The sequence below is a fragment of the Tyto alba genome, unplaced genomic scaffold (assembly GCF_018691265.1).
Source record: "Tyto alba isolate M040663 unplaced genomic scaffold, T.alba_DEE_v4.0 Super-Scaffold_9, whole genome shotgun sequence".
NCBI lineage: Eukaryota > Metazoa > Chordata > Aves > Strigiformes > Tytonidae > Tyto > Tyto alba.
In genome coordinates, this window is record NW_024881330.1 from 1,107,220 (window position 1) to 1,128,485 (window position 21,266).

The 21,266-nt window shown below is 50.1% G+C and overlaps 1 protein-coding gene across 4 annotated transcripts in view; it reads right to left on the reverse strand.

Moving 5' to 3' along the window:
- ARHGAP39 (Rho GTPase activating protein 39) overlaps positions 1-21,266 on the reverse strand; it is a 162,086-nt gene that overhangs the window by 95,409 nt on the left and 45,411 nt on the right. For 3 of the 4 annotated variants that reach the window (XM_042785784.1, XM_042785785.1, XM_042785781.1), the window contains exon 1: positions 13,081-13,289. The exons of the other annotated variant lie outside the window; for it this stretch is intronic. In XM_042785784.1, coding sequence (XP_042641718.1) covers positions 13,081-13,121 — 41 coding nt within the window. In that variant the 5' untranslated portion in view covers positions 13,122-13,289. Of the gene's footprint in view, positions 1-13,080; positions 13,290-21,266 lie in introns of those variants that run through there. 4 annotated transcript variants of the gene reach the window in all.

Below are 21,266 nucleotides of genomic sequence, written 5' to 3' on the forward strand. Positions count from 1 at the left end.
GAACAAGATGCCATGGGTGCACTCAGGAGGGAAGATGAAGGTTTCGGGGAGAACCAATGAAACTAAGTGTTCCTGCTCAATCTGGAAATCCAATTTGTTAATTCTGATATGAGAAAAGCATACAAGAATAGCAGTCCAACTTAAGACACGATTAACCTGCTTGAATGAAAGACAGAATCATCGAATATATGGAGGTGGTACCAAAGAGTCCTGGATTCCCACCTCCAGCGTGCGCGCCTTCTCGTGCCATATCGTAAAATCCCCGCACGAGGAAATAACCGAGCATAGCACTGGGAAACTATTTTATTACTTATACAACAAGCTGAAAAGCAACGGTCCCCTTCTGCGGCATGTTTTTCAAGCTTCTCCCCTTTTTTATCAGCCCCACCTGCAATCGCTCTGCTTTTATATAATGTAAACTACCCCCAAAAAGAACTGGAGCAAAGCGGACCAGCCGTTTCCAAAGGCTTTCCACAAGTGCTCCTGGATGAGATGACAAAGTCCATTTTTATGAAGTGTACACAGCAAAGCCTGTGAGCAAAACTGTATTCTCCTTTCTCCCTTTTAGGGGGAAATAAAAAAAAAAAAAAAGCTGACCTTAAGGATAAACTGAACAATTGCAAGACAGGCCTAAATAACCTCGAAACTCAAAAAAAAAAAAAAATACTGCCACAAATAAGTGCTTGTGTGTTTTTGTTTTTTTTTTTTTTGTTTTTTTTTTTTTCCTGGTCCATGGACTAAAACTTGGATATTTGAGAAACCAATCAAAGGTGCCAATAAATAACATTTCACCTAAAAGGGCTACTCGCATACACAAATCACACTAAAGCAACGCAACGAAATGAAACGCTTTCATGTTTCGCCAGTCCTTGGAGCAAACTTTGTAAAAGGAAACCTGCCCAAAGAGCAAAACCCCATCCCAAATGGAATAACCCACCACCAGAGAGTGACTTGGCAGGTGTGAGAGCATTTGCTGCTTCCAGAGACTCCTCTGGCAGAAGCAGCGGATTCCTGAGGCTCACACCCTTCGGCAGGCAAACGCGACAACTATAGGATAGTCCTCAAAACTTGGCCTGGACGGTCAGCTGGGACGAGGAAGGCTGCTCCCCTCTATAAATCTCAAAAACTTAGATTATGGTAGCTTCCCAGCGGTCCCTACATACAAGAAAAAAAGGAAACCCCTGTATCCCAGCTGGAGCAAAGCTGTGCGGAAAAGGAGGAAGAAATTTAAGACGAGAATGTAGCAAGTTTTCAGCAACTAGGGAAAGTAGCGTGAATCTTCCAAAAGTAAACCCCAAAATAAGACCTCTAAAAGAGCAAGAACACCCCTCCCTCACTTCTCAAGGTCTCAGCCCTTATTCCAGATGCGAGATGGAAAGCTTGCAGCACAGGAGTTATAACCCAACGCCACGTTTCCCTGTTTTTATAATATTTTAGCCTGGAGGTCACCTGGGCCATCTTCCCTTCCTTCCCCGAGCACAGGTAATTTTGAAGTTGTCCAAACTCAGGGTCTTTTTCAGCCAGGTTCTGAAATCTCCGAGGATGAACGTCTCACAGCCTCTCCAGGGGAGGGCTCTCGGGTCAGGACCTTGCAGACGACCGAATGCAGAGCCCTCCATCACCTCCCAGCCCTCCCCTGCACACCCTCCACGGAAAACCCTGGTTCTGCCCGTCACTTTAGGTGGGTGAAGATGACAGCTGGGTCCCCTCTCAGCCTCCTCTCCAGGTCGAAGAAGCTTAACTCTCCTTCAACGCTCGCGTTAACGCCATGCCCTCCAAGAAGACGCAGCAGACCCATCTGGCCCCCGCCGTGGAAGAGGCTCTTCCCCCACACCAATTATTCAACGGTCGGGACGACGTTCTTGGAACGATCAGGCTGCGGCACCATCTGTTCCGCTACGCTGGGCTGTCTGGTGCAGGGGTGAAGATTCCTTTCTGCACGACAGCGTTTTCCAGAGCCCGGTCTGATGCTCCACGCGGAAGCCGGGAGATCTCAAAGTTCTCGTCGCTTTTCCATTCCCAGCACCGCGGGGGTACCTTGCTGTGCTATATTTGTTAAGAACCAGCAGTACCGCGCAGACCTCTGCTATCCAAAGACGTCCATATGTAGTTATGTTGTCCCAGCCCACTCCAGCAGAGAGAAAAGGAAGTAAAAAAAAAAAAAAAAAACCAGCAGCGACATCACTTCACGGTGCCTTGGAAAGCACCCAGATGGTACAACACGTGGTGCGGCACAGGAAGCCTGACCAAACACGCAAACAGCTCTGGTGTGCTTCAGGCTCTTGGTTTCATGCCTTAGCCTTCTTTCCCATTTCCTCAAGCTTTTTTTTTTTTTTTTTTTTTGGAGGCAAGGATCGCATCTTGAGGATTAAAGCTGTTCTCTGACGGTTCCAGCCCAGACAAATTTGGCTTTTTCCTCCCCTCCCCTCACTCCTCCGGTGCCCAAGGGCGGTACCTGACTGGCCAACGGGCGAAGAGTTGAGAAGATTTGCAGTGGGCTCGACCGCCAAGGACTGCATGAGGCTGGATGAGCCCACCTTAGCTATCACAGGGAATCACAGACTGGTTCGGGTTGGCAGGGACCTCAAAGCCTACCCAGTGCCACCCCCCCGCCCCGGGCAGGGCCCCCTTCCCCCAGCCCAGGGGGCTCCCAGCCCCGTCCAACCTGGCCTTGAACCCTTCCAGGGAGGGGGCAGCCACAGCTGCTCTGGGCACCCTGGGCCAGTGTCTCACCACCCTCACAGTCAAGAATTCCTTCCTTATACCTAATCTAAATCTCCCCTCTTTCAGTTTAAACCCATCACCCCTTGTCCTACCCCCACCCCCTGATCCAGAGTCTCCCCCCACTCTCCTGTCCCCCCTTTAAGCCCTGGGAGGCCGCTCGAAGGTCCCCCCGGAGCCTTCTCTTCTCCAGGCTGAACCCCCCAACTCTCTCAGCCCGGCCCCCCAGGGGAGCTGCTCCATCCCCCCCAGCATCTCCGTGGCCTCCTCTGGCCCCGCTCGAGCAGCTCCGGGTCCTTCTGCTGTTGGGGGCCCCCGAGCTGGCCCCAGCACTGCAGGGGGGGCTCCCCAGAGCGGAGCAGAGGGGGACAATCCCCTCCCTGGCCCTGCTGCCCCCCCTGCTCTGGCTGCAGCCCAGGGCACGGGTGGGTTCTGGGCTGTGAGCTCAGCGGTGCTGGCTCATGCCCAATTTTTCACCCACCAACCCCCCCAAGTCCCTCTCCTCGGGGCTGCTCTCCAGCCGCTCCTCGCCCAGCCTGTGCCCAGGAAGGAGAAGAACAGCTCCTCGAGCAGCAAGCAAGAGGACTCTTCCATTTATCCCTCCGTCCTTGCTCCAGGGAGAGCACAGGATGCTGCAGTCTCTTCTTGTCAAACATCAAGTCTCCAGCCGTGCAGAGAAACAACAAAACCTTCTCCTCAAAGAGATGCTCGGCAGCTTTCGCAGCAAGGCAGGAGGAGAGGTTAATGTGTTTCAGTTCTGACTCCCTCAAAGCTCACGCATCCATGAAGTCTCCAGACCCAAGAAGGTGGCTGCAGCCTCCTCGGGTGAGCGCAGAAGTAGGTGTTGCACAAGAGCTGTGCCCTCCACCCCAGCTGTTTATGCCATTTATGGAGATTTTGTGTTCATCCTATTCAAAAGCGTTGCCCGAACCGACAGGGCACATAAAACATTTAGTGCTCGAGAGCTCTAAGGATCAAAATTCTTCAGAGGACTCGCTGCATTATTTCCAGTTGGGGAAAAGTGCAGAAACCTGCCATTAAATCCTGTTCTCCCGGGTCTGAAGGTGGGCCGTGCATTACCATAACTACATGCCTATTTGTCAACAGCCACATACTGGTTTCAAAATTATATACTGCTGGTGGCTTGCTTTTGTTCCTCCTCCTCCCTCAAATTCTAGAAGAGCTACAGCCGTGCACAGAAAGAAAAGAGTGCCGTTTGCTAATTTGGTATTAAAACAAAAGGCAAAAAAAAAAAAAAAAAAAAAAAATACAGGGGCCTCAAACCTCCCAGCTTTTTCTTTCAGCTTGAGCTATTCAAGGCTTTTAGTGCTCTGCCAGCTCTGCCTGCTGCTGGGCACCCTCAGAGAAAAGCATTCCCCATATGCTACCGAGCAAAAAGCGATGCCTACATCGTTGCAGCCCCCGAAAATCAGCGCTGCGGCTTCCCGTGCACGGAGTGGGAGCGTACCCTCCCTCGCTATCGCATCTCCCGTGGCAATGCACGCTCCCGCTGGGGCCGTCCCGGCAGCACGAGGACTGCTCTTGGTTTTCTTTTTGCTAAGAGGGACGACACCTCTGTTTACTTCCAAGAGGGGATCAAGCAGCACTTGGTGAATTGTGTCGACCCTAAGTGTGGGAAAAAAAAAACAAAGCAAACCAACCAACCAAAACAAAACAAAAAAACAAAACAAAAAACAAAACAAACAAAAAAAAAGAAAAAAAAACCAAAAAAACCAAAACAACAACAACAAAAAAACCCAAAAAAAACCAAAACAACAACAACAAAAAAACCCAAGAAAACAAAAAAAAAAAAAACAACAAAAACACACACAAACCACACTACGAAATCTTGACTCCGTGCTACAGCATTAAAGGCAAACGCTTCTGAAATATAAGACCTGGGGGGGCTGATCCTACTGTAGCACTAAAGGGCTGAAAAACTATGTCGTGCTGCCCCTATAGTGATAATCATCATCTTTGGTGGGTCCTGATTTGTTACAGTGAGGTCGCAGATAAGAAGGGCCCCGTGGCAGGACGTGCTATTACATTAGCTATTAATGATAACAACATTTAATTACCTTAATCCATTTAATAACACATTTTACTAAAATTAGCCAGATAAATTGCTCCGATAGTACTGTTTGAGCTGAGATCCCTGGTATTTAACCCACTTCTCTGGGTATCTGAATACAGAGCATAGCTGTTCGGGGTGGGAACGCGGAGGAATGCTTCTCCTGCAGCATCTGTAGATGAGCGAGGCGCTCTTCTAATCTCCCCCAAACCCGTTCTAAACACTCCCCGGTCACCGACGACGGGTTTTGTTCTTTGGAAAGCCAAAACGAGACGGGTAAGCCCACGCCAAGTTTCAGTCGCTCGGGACTGGGAGCTAAAGGAGCGTTGATGAGCCACACAACAACGGCTCCCGCTTCTGTTTACACAGCACATACTGGCCAGTCCGCAGTAATAGATGGAGTGTCTGCGCTCGGCTTCCAGCGGGAACAGACCGGTCTGGAAAACACTCCAGCACTGGATTTTTCATGATCTGGAAGCACGTGGTGTGGAGATCAGCCAGCTCCCCCCAGGCAGACGACTTGGGCGGCTGCCAGAGCATCTCTTCAACGCCCCACCGCTGGTTTTTCCCAGGTCATCCCCCAAGCGCTACGCTGCACCTCGTTGGGGGTCACTTCGTGTTTTTTTTTTTTTTTTTTTTTTTTTTTTTTTTTTTTTGTTTTTTTTTACCTAGGTTGCATCCGAAGAGAAGCACACGGAGGTCTGCGGCAAGCTAAAGAACATCAACCCACTTCTCCTTTGCTGTTGCGCAGATGGGGAGCGACAAAAAAAAAAAAAAAAAAACCCAAAAAACCAAAAACCGCCAGTAAAACCTAGCTTAAATCTTTGCAGCTTCCTGAAATGTCTTGTATCTTATCAGGATCAGCCTCGGCCCTAGCAGTGAGGACTCTGCCATGCAGGAAACTCTGGTTTTATCACCTGGCAGCTGGACCAAAGAGGGCATTAAGCTCTTAAACAGATCTCATATCGCTGCGAGTCTATTTTCTCGGCCATAATTGAGGATGTCAAGCGAGGAAATAACCCGGAAGATGATCAGCATGACAAGACCTGCCTGAACACCCGCTCTTGGTCACTGTGAGAAGAGCCAGAGCTCCTGAAGCCCGGGATCTTTTTCAGCCTCTGGCGAAATTTGCGGGCAGCCGCGGCTCCCGGTTGGAACTGAGCCCGTGCCCAGCAGGCAGGCAGTCCAAAGAGCCGAAACGCCGTGTCCTCCTGCCTGTTCCCAGCGTCTTGTGCTGACTTGGGAGGCTTCCCCCACAATTCGTGCACGCTCTTCGCCACCACGTCAAAGCCACAGTCTTCCAGTTCACATTTGACTCCTTCGGAATCATCGGGTGGCGCGTGTAAAGGGGCACACAGCTACGCTGGAGGAGGATCTTCGCAGCAACGCAACGCTCAAGTTTACCACTTGAAGTTAGAGAGTTTTCCCTCAGACTCCTCATTTGGAAATAAGTCCCGTATCCCCGTCGCACCCTTCCCCGCCGCATCTTTTTCAGACGGCTTAGCTCTGGCAGAGGTCCTGCCAGGAAGGCGCACTTCCCTGCTCTGCTTTCCCCACCCGCCGCCGTCACGTCGCTGGATTTTTCGACTCGTACCCCCATCGATTGGTCGTGCGTTTGCTCCAGCCCTGCAACAGCCAGCACAAACCTGCAGCCAAGGCGGTCGAGTTCACGGACTCATAGGATCACAGAAGGGTTTGGGTTGGGAGGGACCCCTGAAGGTCATCTGTCCAACCCCCCTGCAACGGGCGGGGACATCTCCAACCAGCCCAGGTTGCTCGGAGCCCCGTCCAACTCGACCTTGAACGTTTCCAGGGATGGGGCATCCACCACCTCTCTCTGGGCAACCCGCTGCAGTGTTTCGCCACCCTCATCCTAAAAAAATTTCTTCCGTATGTCTAGTCTGAATCTCCTCCACCTCGATTTAAAACAGTTAGCTCTTGTCTCATCGCTACAAGCCCTATTCAAAAGTTTGTCCTCGCCTTTCTTATCAGCCCCCTTTAAGTATTGAAAGGCCACAACAAGGTCTCCCTGAAGCCTTCTCCAGGCTGAACCCCCCCCAACTCTCTCAGCCTTTCTCCACAGCAGAGGTGTTCCATCCCTCTGATCATTTTCGTGGCCAAATAACCCCATCCCTGCATCTATCCTGACAAAAAAAAAAAAAAAAAAAAAAAAAAAAAAGAGATGGAATCAGCTGGCAGTTATACACGTGTAGCGATGTTTATTCACACAGAAGTTATCAGGGCTAGCATCATATTGTCAAAACTCATGGGCTATGCAGAATGAGCTCCCAAATCTCCCCCTACCCAAAAGCACGAGTGGAATTACAGGAGTGCAGAAGAGAGTAAGCTGTCCACCATCTACCAGGAGGCTGAGCCAGGCTGAACCAACACAAATGCAAATCAGATTTTATAGATTTTTTTTTTTTTTTTTTTCCTGGGGAATTCCAACGTGGGACATGAAGGTGTGCAAGGAAAGCGGTAACGGTAGCTGAAGGTGTTTTAATTTAATTATGTTACAAAAATAACTGTATCTAACCCACCCTGGTTGTCTCTGACTAAAACCACAGAAGATGGAGAATGAGGTGGTTTATTCAAACGCTGAAAAAAATTCAATCTGTTGCACAGGAATGCAAACTGATACAAACCAAGTCTTCCCCACTTACACGAAGAGTCATTTCTCCCTGGCAGAATGAGAACGGAAAAATACTTTCGCATTTCAGAAGGAAACATTTTTCATGATAACAGTCAAGCATTGCAAGAGGGGCCCCCGCGAGGCTGCAGAATCTGTGCTGGGAGGTTTGCAAGACCCGACTCCACAAAGCCCTGGGCAGCCCTGATGAATCCGGCGCTGACCCTGCTCTGAGCGGAGGTTCAGGCTGTCCGACCTGGACAATTCCGAGTCTTCAACACACGGAGATTTTTGGAAGGGGAAACGAGCCACCACCCAGAGTAACAGGAGAGCGCGGCAGCAGCGGCGGGCGAAGATGCTGTTCAAGAAGGATGGGTTGAGGGTAAGGAAACTGTAGAACCGTCAGATGCTTTGGGTTGGAAGGGACCTTAAAGCTCATCAAATCCCAACCCCCCTACCCCGGGGCAGGGCCTCCTTCCCCCAGCCCAGGGGGCTCCCAGCCCCGTCCAACCTGGCCTTGAACCCTTCCAGGGAGGGGGCAGCCACCATTTCTCTGCGCAACGTGGTGCAGGCAGAAAGCACGAGCTGTCTCTGGGAAGGAGCCTCTGACCTGGCAGTGCCGAGTGCTCCGGCATGCTAACAAGCGTTATGGTAACCAGCGTTCCCAGAACAATTTCTGGAGCCTTTGGATCACGGGAGCTCTCACACCCTGGTAAACTTCCAGCTCTCTCAATGCTGTTTAATCCCTCATCCTCTGCAGCGTCATTATGCAACCGCATGCAAATCGCTTCCTTTTTTGTCTCGGTTTCCCTCTGATTTTTGTGGTTTAGGCACTCCAGGAAAAAGGCAGGAAGCGTACCGAAGGCCTGACCAGGCTCATGCCCTGGTGTCTGTCAGCTACATGGCCAAGGAAAGCCCATTTCACCTCTGTGTCAAGCCCAGGCATGAAACACATCCTCCCAAATTAATTCAAAATGCCCATGGACCTACACTTAAGAAACCTGTACAACTTCAGGGTGTGTACATAGTTTATTAGAATAAAGTGCTGAATTCTTTCTAGGTATGTCAGGTGGCAGCAAGCGTCTGAAATACTCAGAAACCAGAGAAAGACGGGGTGTGCTCATGACCCCACTTTATCCACCGCTGTTTCTTCTGTGGCTGCAACAGGGATGCAAAGCAACCTGCTTAGAAGCAGCCAGAGAAAGTTGAAGTCCCCAACAAGTGTTTTTGCCATGGTTTCCTGGTGGGAAAGGCAACACTAAGCCAGCGTCCTTCCTATGATCATCTTTTAGCTACCCAGATTCAAACCAGCCAAGTCAAGGAGCATCATCTTTGGAGAAAAAAAAAAAAAAAAATCAATGCATCTCACTAGGTACAGCAACTAACTGCTAGAGCAGCGTTTTTATGGAGATGCAGCTACGGTAGCAGTCCTCAGGTACTTGAGAACAAACAAATCTCCCAGTAGCAGCAAACCTTTCAAGTTGTCCTTTGGGGTTTTCTAGGTTATACATCCCACAAGCTGCATGTTCTGGTCGGTCACGGCGCGTGCGGGAGGACAGATGTAAAGCAGTAACTCCTGGAGAAGGTGACAGCAGCGCACAGATGGAAGCGTGGCTTGGCTAACTGTGATCATCTCTGCCTCTGATCCCAAGGCTGGAACCAGAGGTGGGGAAGAAGCAGCTACAGGGACAATGTATAGAGTCCTTGGTGCAACTCGGAGGAACCAGTTCCTGGGCTTCACTTCTCTCAATTAGTGGGATGACATCCATTAGCACAGCACTAACTACTTCAGAATAGACCTATTAAAGGATCTCAACGTGTCTTAAGGCAGTCCAACACCTCTTCCCGTTCCCGTGTAGCTCTTCCGCCGCATTTAATTGCGTTTGACGCTGATTTCTACAGCTCTAGAGGTTCTCCGGGCACTTTGGCCCACCTACACAAAGTCGTGCCTGTCCCCAAACACTTCAGCAGCCAATATATCCAAACAGAAAGAGACCACCCTACTGCTGGGGTTCCCCCAGCTTTGACACATCCCTTAAGGCACGTCAACCCTCATGAGACCCGTTCTGCCTTGTCTCAATAGACTAAAGCCACTACGTACAGCACCAAGCACGGCAGAGATCCAGGCTCAAGCACCCCAGACGCTGTCAAGCAGGAGACGCTGCAGCCAAATTTAGATCTAGCACAGGAGGGCCACGGTGGCAGCAGCAGGGACGTCTCACGTCCCTTGGTTCCCTTCCATCGTTTCTCCCCGGTCCGACGACGAAGCCACAACGCGGCGCGGCGACGTGCCCGCTACCAGACTGAAAGCTATCTCATTACTGCAGACACTGCAGGAGGAGAAACTGGGTTAACCAGATCTCGGAGGAAAACAGCTAGCAGCTGCCAGTGAAATGAATGTTTAAAAAAAAAAAAAAAAAAAAAAAAGGATCTCACGTGCCACAGCTGCAAACTTTAAGTTATCTCACTTTAAGTTATCTCTTAGTCTGACCTTTTGGATAGGGTAGGCCCTCAGACCTCCCTGAACTAGTTTTAACTTTAAAATAGAACAACTGCTGTTTAAAGGGCTTTTCTTAGGCAAGTATTTCTTCCCTTTTAGAATCAGCTAGTGAAAAATACCTGACCTCCATCCAAGAATCAGTTTCTAGTTCAGATATTCTAGTCTCAAGAGCTGGACCTGGTTGTCCACCAGATCAGCAGAGCAGAGCAGCGCGGACATCGGACAACCATCGGCTTCTCCAGGTCCCCAAGCCCTGCCACCAGCAGCAGCAGTTGGCCACGTAATCCTGGTCCAGTTTGTTCCCTTGATCATTTACCACTTGCCTTCAGTCCTCCCAGAATTAAAACAAGAGCAGAGCAACTTTCCTGCACCTGCCAGGATGGGAGGTCAACACGACCCATAATCCACACACTCATGCTAAAGGACCCCACGGTGGCATTAAATCTTTATTAATCATTTTCTACCAGCCAATACGTTGGTTTCCCCCCAAACACCAGGTTGCCAGGACAGTTACCTGGCTCCTTCTGTTTGCTCTTTCGATACATTGGCACAATATCAGCTTCTGCTTTCCTCAATTTCCACGACTCACTGAAAAACGATGGTTTGAGGAGCTATTCCTACAGTTACCTGGTCCCACAACAGGTTGACCTTTTGAGGTCCCTTCCAGCCTGGGCTGTTCTACGATTCTATTTGCCATTAATGATATATATTTTCGTTTAAATGCACCTAAACTTTACCCCCTGTCTCCATTTTTCAAACAACACTAAGTAAATTACACAGAAGGAGGCCGAGCTCATCTGCATTTTCTGTATTACCAACAAGTATATCCCTTGCATCAAATAACAGGCCCACGCCGCGGCTAAGAACAAGTTTTGTACATGTTGGCTAGCCACAAAGCTGGCTTCTCAGCACTAATTTCTCCCTCTGCCATTTTGATCTCTTGAGTCAGTATCTAATTGATAATCCTGCCCTATCATTCTCCCCTTCTTCCTGATCACTACATTTACTACTGTAATTACTATGGCTATCTCCCTTCCACGTTCCGACTGTTTTTCATCGTCGCAGCCTTCTCTTTTAGAGCTTTCAAACCGTTTTTCTGTTCCAACTCTCGCAGCGACAGGACTGAAAGCAAACCTGCTGCCAGTTGGGTTTTGCCCACCAAATACCTGGGCAGCTCTTGATCACCTGCACCCAAGCCACTGCTCGTTAACTGATCAGTTCCTGCCTCATTACCCATCCAGAGGAAGTCTTACAGGATTCCCAGGGACTAGCAGGGTAATTTAGCTATAATTTAGATATTCTAAGGATAGTGAGGCGCCTTTGGCACGTCCTCAGGAATGTGGCTCTTTGCCTCTGTGCCATGGATAGAATAGGTGTCCTCCGAGGCACCGAATCTCAGGTACGGCAGCAGTCTAGCAGACAAGCAAATTCTCTGTCAGGACACTTGCCTGTCTGTAGATGCCAATCACTGCAGCCCGAGGAAACAAGCCCCTTTGCAACATTTGCTACCAGTCTTCTTAAATTTGCTATTGCCATTAAAGCGAGCAACCACTACCCCTGGGGGGGGGGAACGATGGAGGCGATTTAAACCCAGTTGGCAAAACCAGCTACCAAAGAAAGTTGCACCCAACTCCCGAAAGTGGTTTGGTTTATTTTTGTTTGTTTATTTGTTTTTAAAGGAGGAGGTTGGGGGGGGGGATACCCTTCCTCCCCCGACAACCTTTGCTCCCTGCCTCTTGCTGTCTCCCCTGCTTAGCTCAGCAGGCAGCTCCTAAACTCCCGCTGGGGAATAGGGGTGGAGGCAGCATTTTTCTGGCTCCCCAGCCTCACCCATGGGGCTAATTAATATTCCTTAAGCACCACACCCCTAATTACAATAGACTAAGTGAGCACAAAAGTGCTTTGGTCTCAAAAGTTTGACTTGTATTTTTCCTGTGGATTTACATTCCGCAGAATACCCATTAAGTCCCTGTTTTTAATGACGGCATCAAACCCTCTTGATTAGAGTACAAAAAGCCATCGACTCCGGAATTAGAGCACAAAACCCTCATTCCCCTGGTCCCGCAGCGAAGCAGTCCACCAAGAAACCATTTCTAACCGAAGCGAAGGATGCCACGTCCCAGACAGTGACACACACTCCGCCTCGCAGCGAAAGAGCCTGGATGCGAGATGAAAGCTCGCCTTATTAGCATAAATTAGGATAGAGCAGATTTAGCAACGCTGGGGGAGGACCTGGGGCAGCTCTCGATGTTACAGGCCTCAATATAATAGCTGGCCAGAGCTGTATAGCCCTTTTCAGGAGATCATGTGCGATGGGCTTGCCCCGGGACCGTCCCGGGGGCCGGGAACAGAGCCGGCAGTGTTTCTCCGAGCCCTTTGGAGGGCTTCCATGCAGTCGCAGCGAGCGAGGATGGAAAAAGAGCAATAAAGGGTGAGGCTGTGTCCCCCCCCCACCCCCCCGGCCAGGGAATGCTGGCTCTCAACAGCCCTTAACCACCTCTCCAGCTCGCGTTTGCCGTAGAGAGGAGCCGGCCACGTGAGCGCCAGCGTTTAAAGGGGAGCAAGGCGTACGAAGGGGGTATTTGACGTTCTGCTGCTTCACTTCAAGCGCAAAAAGCCAAACTGTGAACCTAATCAAAACACCACAAAAAAAAACAAAAAAAAAAACAAAAAAAAAAACCCCAACCCCAAGGAAACCAGATAATCAGCAACAGCAGGCAACTTTTGCTCTGCAAGAGTTTCAGCGCGGCAGCGAAGCTTAGTCCAGAAGCCCGTCGGCCTCCGCTGTCAAAACTGCTGACAGATCTCCATCTGCCCAGGGAAAGAGACTCTGGGTGTCCCCTCCCTTCACCGTCCCCGCTCTCCCCAAAGGCTTTACAGCTCGGCTGTCGGCAGCTTCAAAGAGGGAAGCCCGTGAATCCCAGCCTGCTCTTGCTAGGAGCAGCGTGGCACCAGGCAGCCTTTGGGGAGCGAGCACGAAACCAAGAGAAGACCGAGTTTCGGCGGGACGTTTTATTATCTACCTTTCCGCATCCAGACGCGTGACTGAGCCCGGGGAAGCGAAAGAAAGTCACGCTCACGGAACGCATTCATTTCAAACCTGCTGTTAGGGTACCACCGGCGACGTAAGGCCGGTGGATCTATACGCCTGATGCCCACCTCCTTCCACAGAGAAGTCCCGTCACCCCTTCATCTGCCATCTCGCAGCATCCCTCCGGGCTGCTCGGGAGACGAGTCTTCGGGGCGACCTTCTTCTTTCCTTTCGGTTGACGACGCAGCCAACCTAAAGGGTCTAATTTGGGGTGCTTTGCAGCCGGGCTGCGAAAGCAAGTCGTTGCGTGCCTCCCCGAGGAGAGCGAGTGGGCAGGCTATCTCCAGAGGGCCTGGCAGAGAGCCCTCCCCTCCGAAGCAGTGTGGGTGATGGCACTGCCCTCCCAATCCAGCCTCCCCCGGGGTTTTGCAAGAGAAAGAACCACAGAGGAGCTGGTTGCTGGAGCCAGACGGCTCTTTCAGAAGAGCTTAATTAGTTGGGCTCCTAAATACATGACGCTTAGATGGGAAACAAGGGGTTGCCTTTTTTTTTTTTTTTTTTTTTTCCTTCCCCTCTCCAGAAAGTTTGCAATCTACCCACTTCAGAGCCCATTCACAGTACGCCTGCCACAAGAACCTGAACAGAGTAATTATAAACAGGAGGAGACCGCCCAGCAGCCGCACGAGTTATTTCCCATACGCTTCCAGAGCCCTAATCCCGATGCTTTAAGACAACAGGACCTGCCTCAGATCTGCTCTGTTTCAGAAAAAAAAAATAAAGGGAAGTTAAAAAAAAAAAAAAAAAGCCTGACCTCACTGTATATTAGTTTTGAACTCGCAGCTGCAGCAGATGGCTTGCAAAGGGGATGATGAAGAATAGGCTCCGATTATAAAAGGAAGAGAAAAAGAGACCTGACACGAGAAGAGGTCCTTCTGCCAAGCCAAAAGCTTTAATCGGGACAAGGTAAAACCCCATTTTTCCCAAGCAGAAGCAGCTTGGAGAAGACCTAAACAGCCTCAGAGCCAATGGTGTAATCAACACAAGATCTGGGCTTTAAATCCCACATTTTTAATATCTCAGGCAAGTAGTCAAGAAATGACACTGTATAATCCATTTTTAATGCTCCATATTCTTCTCCCTGATGTCACCCTCTGCCTAAAAAATTTCCTGAGTAGCAATTTATCCTGAGTAGCTTAATATTAAAGTAAAATTACAGTAGAGGAGGGATTCTGAGCGTAATGATTCTCCCAGCTAGAAGTACCCATTTCATAAATGAGTTTTATTTTCTACTGATTGCTTTAGGACTGCTGAAAGAGGCTCTTTTATTCTTTCAAGTCAGAGGCATGCTGGGGTGTCGACACTAGCCTGGGTTAGACACCACGGCCTGGCAGCTACTCTTTAAAACCACTGCTTTTTTTCGCCGTTTCCCACTCGAGGACATCCTTCCACCCGACCTCACCCCTCCTCTGTCCTCACTGACTGAACAATGACCAACCACCTCCTCCTTCTAACTTCAGTCCCTTTTTATCAGTAATTTAGCAGGGTCTGCAGTGACAGGACAAGGGGCAATGGGTTGAAACTAAAAGAGGAGAGATTCAGACTAGATCTAAGGAAGAATTGTTTTTCCTTTGAGGGCGGTGAGACGCTGGACCAGGGTGCCCAGAGAGGTGGTGGATGCCCCATCCCTGGAAATGTTCAAGGCCAGGTTGGACGGGGCTCTGAGCAACCTGGTTTAGTTGAAGCTGTCCCTGCCCATGGCAGGAGGTTGGACTAGATGACCTTCAAAGGTCCCTCCCAACCCAACCCGTTCAATGATTCTATGAATATCCACCCGCCACAATCCCAGAAGCTAACTCCGTAACGAGCCCCTTATTAGCAGCCAACTCTGATGATCCTGAAGTTTATTATCATACAGACACCATGGTGATGCTCCTGCCTTGCTGCTTTTTCCACTGTGATCAGGCAAAAAACCCCCAACCCAACAGTGGTAGCACAATCACTACGGTTTTTAGGCTTATTTCCTCCCATGGGAAGCATCAGGTGGCATTTTCCCTAGCTTAAAATACAAGGAGGTATCTTTGTCTCATTTTATGCAGCATCAATTGCTCACCCTCTACTTCTTTTGGACCACATCTTGGATCCTGCAGCTTCTCCTACATTGCAGAATTCAGGAATGTGCCATTTACTTTGCCAGGTTTCACCAAGATTTATTTTAATTGGGCTCTGATTAGGCCAAATGACTTATTATCACTTGAAGACTAGTCTTGAACTGATGCTTGAAACCACTATTGTGCCTCTAGTTGTCTTCAACTCACCAAGCAACTTGGAAAAAAGTCACTCTGAATAATGTCTCCATTTCCCAAACCGTACAACAGGGAAAACCCTGACCTACTTGGCAGGAGCATTGAGAGCCTGCACTTTTTTTTTTTTTGATTTTTTTCCTTTTTAATGATTTAAGACAACCCAAACGCAAGGCACTGGAGAGATGGGAATTCCACAAAGTCATTAACAGAGCACCAGAGGGACAGCTTGAAAGCTAGTTATCAGTATTTTTCCTGTAATCCAAAATCCCTCTATCAATTTGCCAAAAGCCTAATCAAACAAGCTTTACATCGTGCTTTGACAATTGCCAAACTGAGGTTTGTAGACGAGGAGAGGACTCCTAAGGAAAAGGGGCTACTGCAACCAGCAGCAAAGGCAGGATGAATAGTTACTGGCCGCCCTGGCACAAATGTAGAGGAAAGTGGCTCTCTTTTCAGATGAAGGTCACAGATCCTGAATTTAATCATGCTGGGAAATGCAGGTAGAGCCTCATGTCACTCCTCTCGTCATGGGCTTCCACATCCCAAACTAGCTGAAGTGTCCAGACACCTTTGAGTCCGAGAAATAGGGATTGTATGGAGCTACCATAAAAAGCGCATGAGCGCAGCAGACTGCCTCAGGGTAAGAAAAAAAGATAGACCTGGAGGCTGTTCCTTTTTGGCCTTTTTTAAACCACCGAGGGGGAAAAAAGAAGGAAAAAAAAAAAAAAAGTAGGATGGGATGGGATATTTTCAGTTGGAAGGGACGTTCAACGATCATCTAAAGAAATCACCTCTGAAGAGTAGCGGTGAATTTGTGCAAGGTGAAGCCTGTTCCTACCACAATTCACGAGGGTCTGCTGCTGCTTTGCTGAAAGCAGAGCTAAGCCTGCTCGCTCACTCCAGGGGGGGATTTCGTTTCGTTCCACCTCATCCGCCACCGAAGGCAGCCATCCCTACCTCCCCCCCTCTTTGTCCCACACACTGGATGCTCGACCTCTCCGCCGGCCGCTCGAAAAGGCATCTCTCCCTTTGCAAAAAGGGCTGGTTTGTTCCCACGCAGCCACGGCATTCGGCTTCAGGGCTGGACCCTCTCTCTGCAGGGACAGGGGCAGACAAAGGATGAGCCAAGGCTCCCCAGCTCGTTGCCGATACCCACGTAAAGAAGATGTGACAGACCGACCTCGTCCTGGAGAACGGCGGCAAGTCCACGCTCTCGTGACTTGGCCCGTTTGCTGGGCTGAGCATCTGCCTGATGTACACTGACACTGTCGGGGGGGGGGGGAAATAAAAACCCACCAACAAGCTGGGGGATTTCAGGCAGCCACCTCTGGCTCCTGTTCAAGCCTTCTTTATCCTTCTAGAAAATACAAAAGCTCTGGGGACTCTCACCATAGGTTTGCCAACGCCTATTGCAACGGTTTTCATCCTCTACCGGTACCTACTAATTGCTGAAGAGTAATGGACACATTAAAGGTCATTTGGAGAGAGTTCTACTGTCTGAACTTTGCTCAGCAGAGGTTCTGCATTTGTTTGCCACAGTTTAGTCATCCGTAAAATAACAACATCCCCTACGGCACAGAAGACTGTGAGAGATAGTCATAAAATCCTCTAGCTGAAGGTCAGAAAAATGGTTGTCCAGAGTCTCTCCGTGCTGAAGACTGCCTACGAGCTGAAACAAGGAGCAGCACAAATTGGGGACAAAGCCTTCACTGATGAAAAAAAGCCAAGCCAGGCTTTCCAGATTCACTGGCCCTCCAAGAAAGGTCAACTGTCACCTGATTTTTCCCATCCTGCCTTATTCCACTCAAGGCCACATCCTCCACAGTGGAGCTGGGAAGGAACTCCCGTCCTGACCTCGACCCTTACCACCCCAAGCCCGGGGTGGTTTGAACCAAACCGAGGGCAGGGAGGATTTGGGCAAAGCCACCCGGTTAAGAATTAGCCATTAATGAGCTGAGACCCAGGAGAGCAGGTAGCCCTTCCGTCCTGAGAACTGTTTAAAGCAAGGTAAATCTCAGAGATTACCGGCTCCTGGCTGCATCGGTCACACGTCACCCGGACCTTACGTGGTGCTTCTTATCCCCCTTGCACAAACCTCCCTGAACAGCCTCTCCACCCACCTTCATGGGGTCTGGTAGCACATCTAAGACATCGTAGAGCAGTAGATGGCTCCTGCTCTGAAGAACTTCAGGCTTGAGTAGAGACGGTCAAGAAAGTGGAGATAAACCGAGCAAAATGATTAACGCAGTTGTTGCTGTTGTGTTCTCCGGGATGCTCGCCTCGGTAACTCGAGTCCACCCGCCTTCACGGGGCCTGGGATGAGTCACAGCGTCCACCCAGTGCTCTGGTAAGTTGGAGAGCTGATGGATGGGTAAGAGCTCCGGCCTTTTGCAGATGGAAGCGGACGAGGGACTTGGCCGCCGACCGACAGCGTGTGCCAAAAGGCAAGTTGGGCACACGCCGCCTTCCAGCTCCTTGACCCACTTTAGCCCTGTGAGGACTGCTGCTGCCTCACTTACCTTTACATTTCTCTCAGCAGCTTCCAGTACAGCCACCAGAAAAAAAAGTACGGGCCAAAAGCCCAGAAACCCCACAAATAAATACGCTAAATATCTTTGAGGGACTTTTGTGGGTTTTCATAGGGATATTTTCCAAGCAGTGTTCCACAATCTTAAATTCAGCTGACAAAATCAAAACTCCCTGACATCTCTGTAATTAGCTGCAGACAGCTGACTTACAGTTTGACAAACAGGGCTATATTTGCTCTGAACGGCTGCGTTCCGCACTGCTATTTAGCGTGATTCATTTTGAAGCACTATCCTTCACCCCGGAAGCTCAAGCCATGCAGACACCAAAGAGATTCTGCACCGTGCGAGATGGGGTCAGCACTTTACAATTTCCTGATCTTTTGTTTCTAACCACGGGCAACAGACACCAGGATCCAAATCCGTCCCTAACCATTTACCATTCTCAAGCCAAGGACTGCGTTGCATGATTAGTTGACCGGAGAAAACCAGTTTCCCAGTAGGCATTTGATTGCAACAAGCCAGATTCTCTAGGGAGAAGAGCAGACTCTTGTTTAAGCATTTCTGTTTATCCCCGTGCACAATGCAGCCCCATTCACCAGGCAGCGGTGCGCTGATCACCCCCGCCTCTTCCCACTCACAATTAAGAGGAACTGCATCATTTATATGACCTATTTGCATGCCAAAGCTGTATCTGAGTATTATGGCTGTATACAATTAGTAACTGGCCCTGATCTTGTTTTTACACACAACCAGGATGGGGTTACTTCTTTCCCCTCCTCCACGTGAATGTCACAGTGTCAGCAAAGAGCGGGATCGGTGGGATCACAGAATCATCAAAGGGTTTGGGTTGGAAAGGATCTTTGAAGGCCATGTAGTCCAGTCCAACCCCCCTGCCACGAGCAGGGACAGCTTCAAGGAGACCAGGTTGCTCAGAGCCCCGTCCAACCTGACCTTGAACCCTTCCAGGGATGGGGCATCCACCACCTCTCTGGGCAACCTGGTCCAGTGTCTCACCACCCTCATCGTAAAACATCTCTCCCTTGTATCTAGTGTAAATTTCCCCTCTTTTAGTTTAAAACCACCCCCCTTTGTCTTATCACTACAGGACTTTTTAAAAGTCTCTCCCCACCTTCCCTGTCCCCCCCTTTAAGCCCCGGGAGGCCGCTCGAAGGTCCCCCCGGAGCCTTCTCTTCCCCAGGCTGAACCCCCCCAGCTCTCTCAGCCTTTCTCCACAGCAGAGCTGCTCCAGCCCTCGGACCATTTCCGTGTCCCTCCTCTGGCCCCGCTCCAACAGGTCCGTGTCTGGCCCGTGCTGGGGACCCCCGAGCTGGCTGCAGGGCTCCGGGGGGGCTCCCCAGAGCGGAGCAGAGGGGGAGAATCCCCCCCCCTGGACCCGCCGGCCACGCTGCTCGGGGTGCAGCCCAGGAGATGGTCGGCTTTCTGGGCTGTGAGTGCCGCAGTGCTGTAGCTGCAAAATTATTTCAAGACAAGGATACTGATTGAAATCTTAAGAGCACGCCTGAACCTCATATCCAACAGAAGAGTCCTTGGAATGAAGTACTGCGTTTTGAGACTTACTCATCACGGACTGCATACATCAGCTGTGGTCTCTTCACGGCAAGGACCAAAATGGGCTCTCAAAGCTGGATATGGCAACAACTGCCAACAGCGGGCCTTTTCCAGCTCTCCTCTGGATAATCTGAGGACACCACCACCATCTTCAGCAAGCTTCCCCTTCCTTTCCTGCTCAGGGGGACCTCACTGCCTTGCAGAGAAAATTTTAATTGCTTCAGGAACTGCCCAGCTGGCTCAGCTGCCACCACCACACATTCAGCAAGCACATACAAACCAGAAAGCCACAGCTCTATTTACAGCCCACGGACCAGAATTTATCTGCCATTATGTTCACTCAGCCTAGCTCTGCGGAGGGTCCTAGATGCTCAGGAAACAAAGGGCAATTCTGAGTCAGACCATTCGATACCCAACCTTGCCATAACTGCCATTCCTCATCCTTCCGAGGATCGCAACAGTCACGTTTACAACTCTGCAAATAAATGCATATCTGGGGTTTTACACTTAGATGTTTCACTACTGCTTAAGAGGTAGACCAATATCGAGTTTGAGATAATGTATCCTTCATCACTTTATAAAAGGCTTAGCACTTATGATGTTTTTATTGTTAAACAATTAGAATAACACTGGAATTCAACTCCAGAGTTCAGGTTGCTGCACGTTGTAGGGATTTACAGGCATTCATGAGCTCCAACCTCTCAAATCTGAATTTCTGATACAAATTTGTATCGCAAAACAGGCAAAGACTAAAGGTCAAATACTGCCATCTCCATACAGAGCTTGCATTAACCAGGACTGGCCTAACAGCCCCAGCAGGATTTCAATCAATCCGCCCCTAGCACAGATGTGCAGATGCTCGGCAATTTTTGCCATCCATGAGCCCAGCGTCGTTCCAGAACATCATCCTTTGGCATCAGAGGCAGGAAAGTCTGGATTCACGTGGTCCTCATCAAGTTCAAGATACCACAGATAGGGTCTGCACGAGGCTGGAAAGAGGACTCATCTCTGAAGTCCCTGCAGCTCAGCTTCTGCTAGTCCACACTTCATCCTTAGTGCTGTTAGAGAGAAGGGTCTTGATGACGCTGTATGTGGAAGTCCACGGGTGACAGAATGTGAGGGTACAAGTCTTTGAACAAGCTATCACAAAGCAAAGTTTTTCTCCCTTGAGTTCGACTTCCATGCTACCACAGGGAAATTGATGATGATGGACAGATCAACCACTGATGGTAAAAGAATCAATGAACAAGTTGGGTCGGGAGGGACCTTTAAAGGCCATCTAGTTCAACCCCCCTGCCATGGGCAGGGACAGCTTCAACTAGACCAGGGGGCTCCCAGCCCCGTCCAACCTGGCCTTGAACCCTTCCAGGGAGGGGGCAGCCACAGCTGCTCTGGGCACCCTGGGCCAGTGTCTCACCACACTCATCATAAAGAATTTCTTCTTATGTCCAATCTAAACCTAACTTCTTTCAGTTTAGAACCTTTGCCCCTTGTCCTGTCACTACAGGACTTTGTAAAAGTCCCTCCCCACCTTCCCTGTCCCCCCCTTTAAGCCCCGGGAGGCCGCTCGAAGGTCCCCCCGGAGCCTTCCCTTCCCCAGGCTGAACCCCCCCAGCTCTCTCAGCCTTTCTCCACAGCAGAGCTGCTCCAGCCCTCGGACCATTTCCGTGTCCCTCCTCTGGCCCCGCTCCAACAGGTCCGTGTCTGGCCCGTGCTGGGGACCCCCGAGCTGGCTGCAGGGCTCCGGGGGGGCTCCCCAGAGCGGAGCAGAGGGGGAGAATCCCCCCCCGGACCTGCCGGCCACGCTGCTCGGGGTGCAAATGGTCTACCCTACCACCTGGGTGACAGCAGGTAGCAGCGGGACCTCCATCTACCCGGGATACATCACCAGTGAATCAACATCCTGGGAATCTC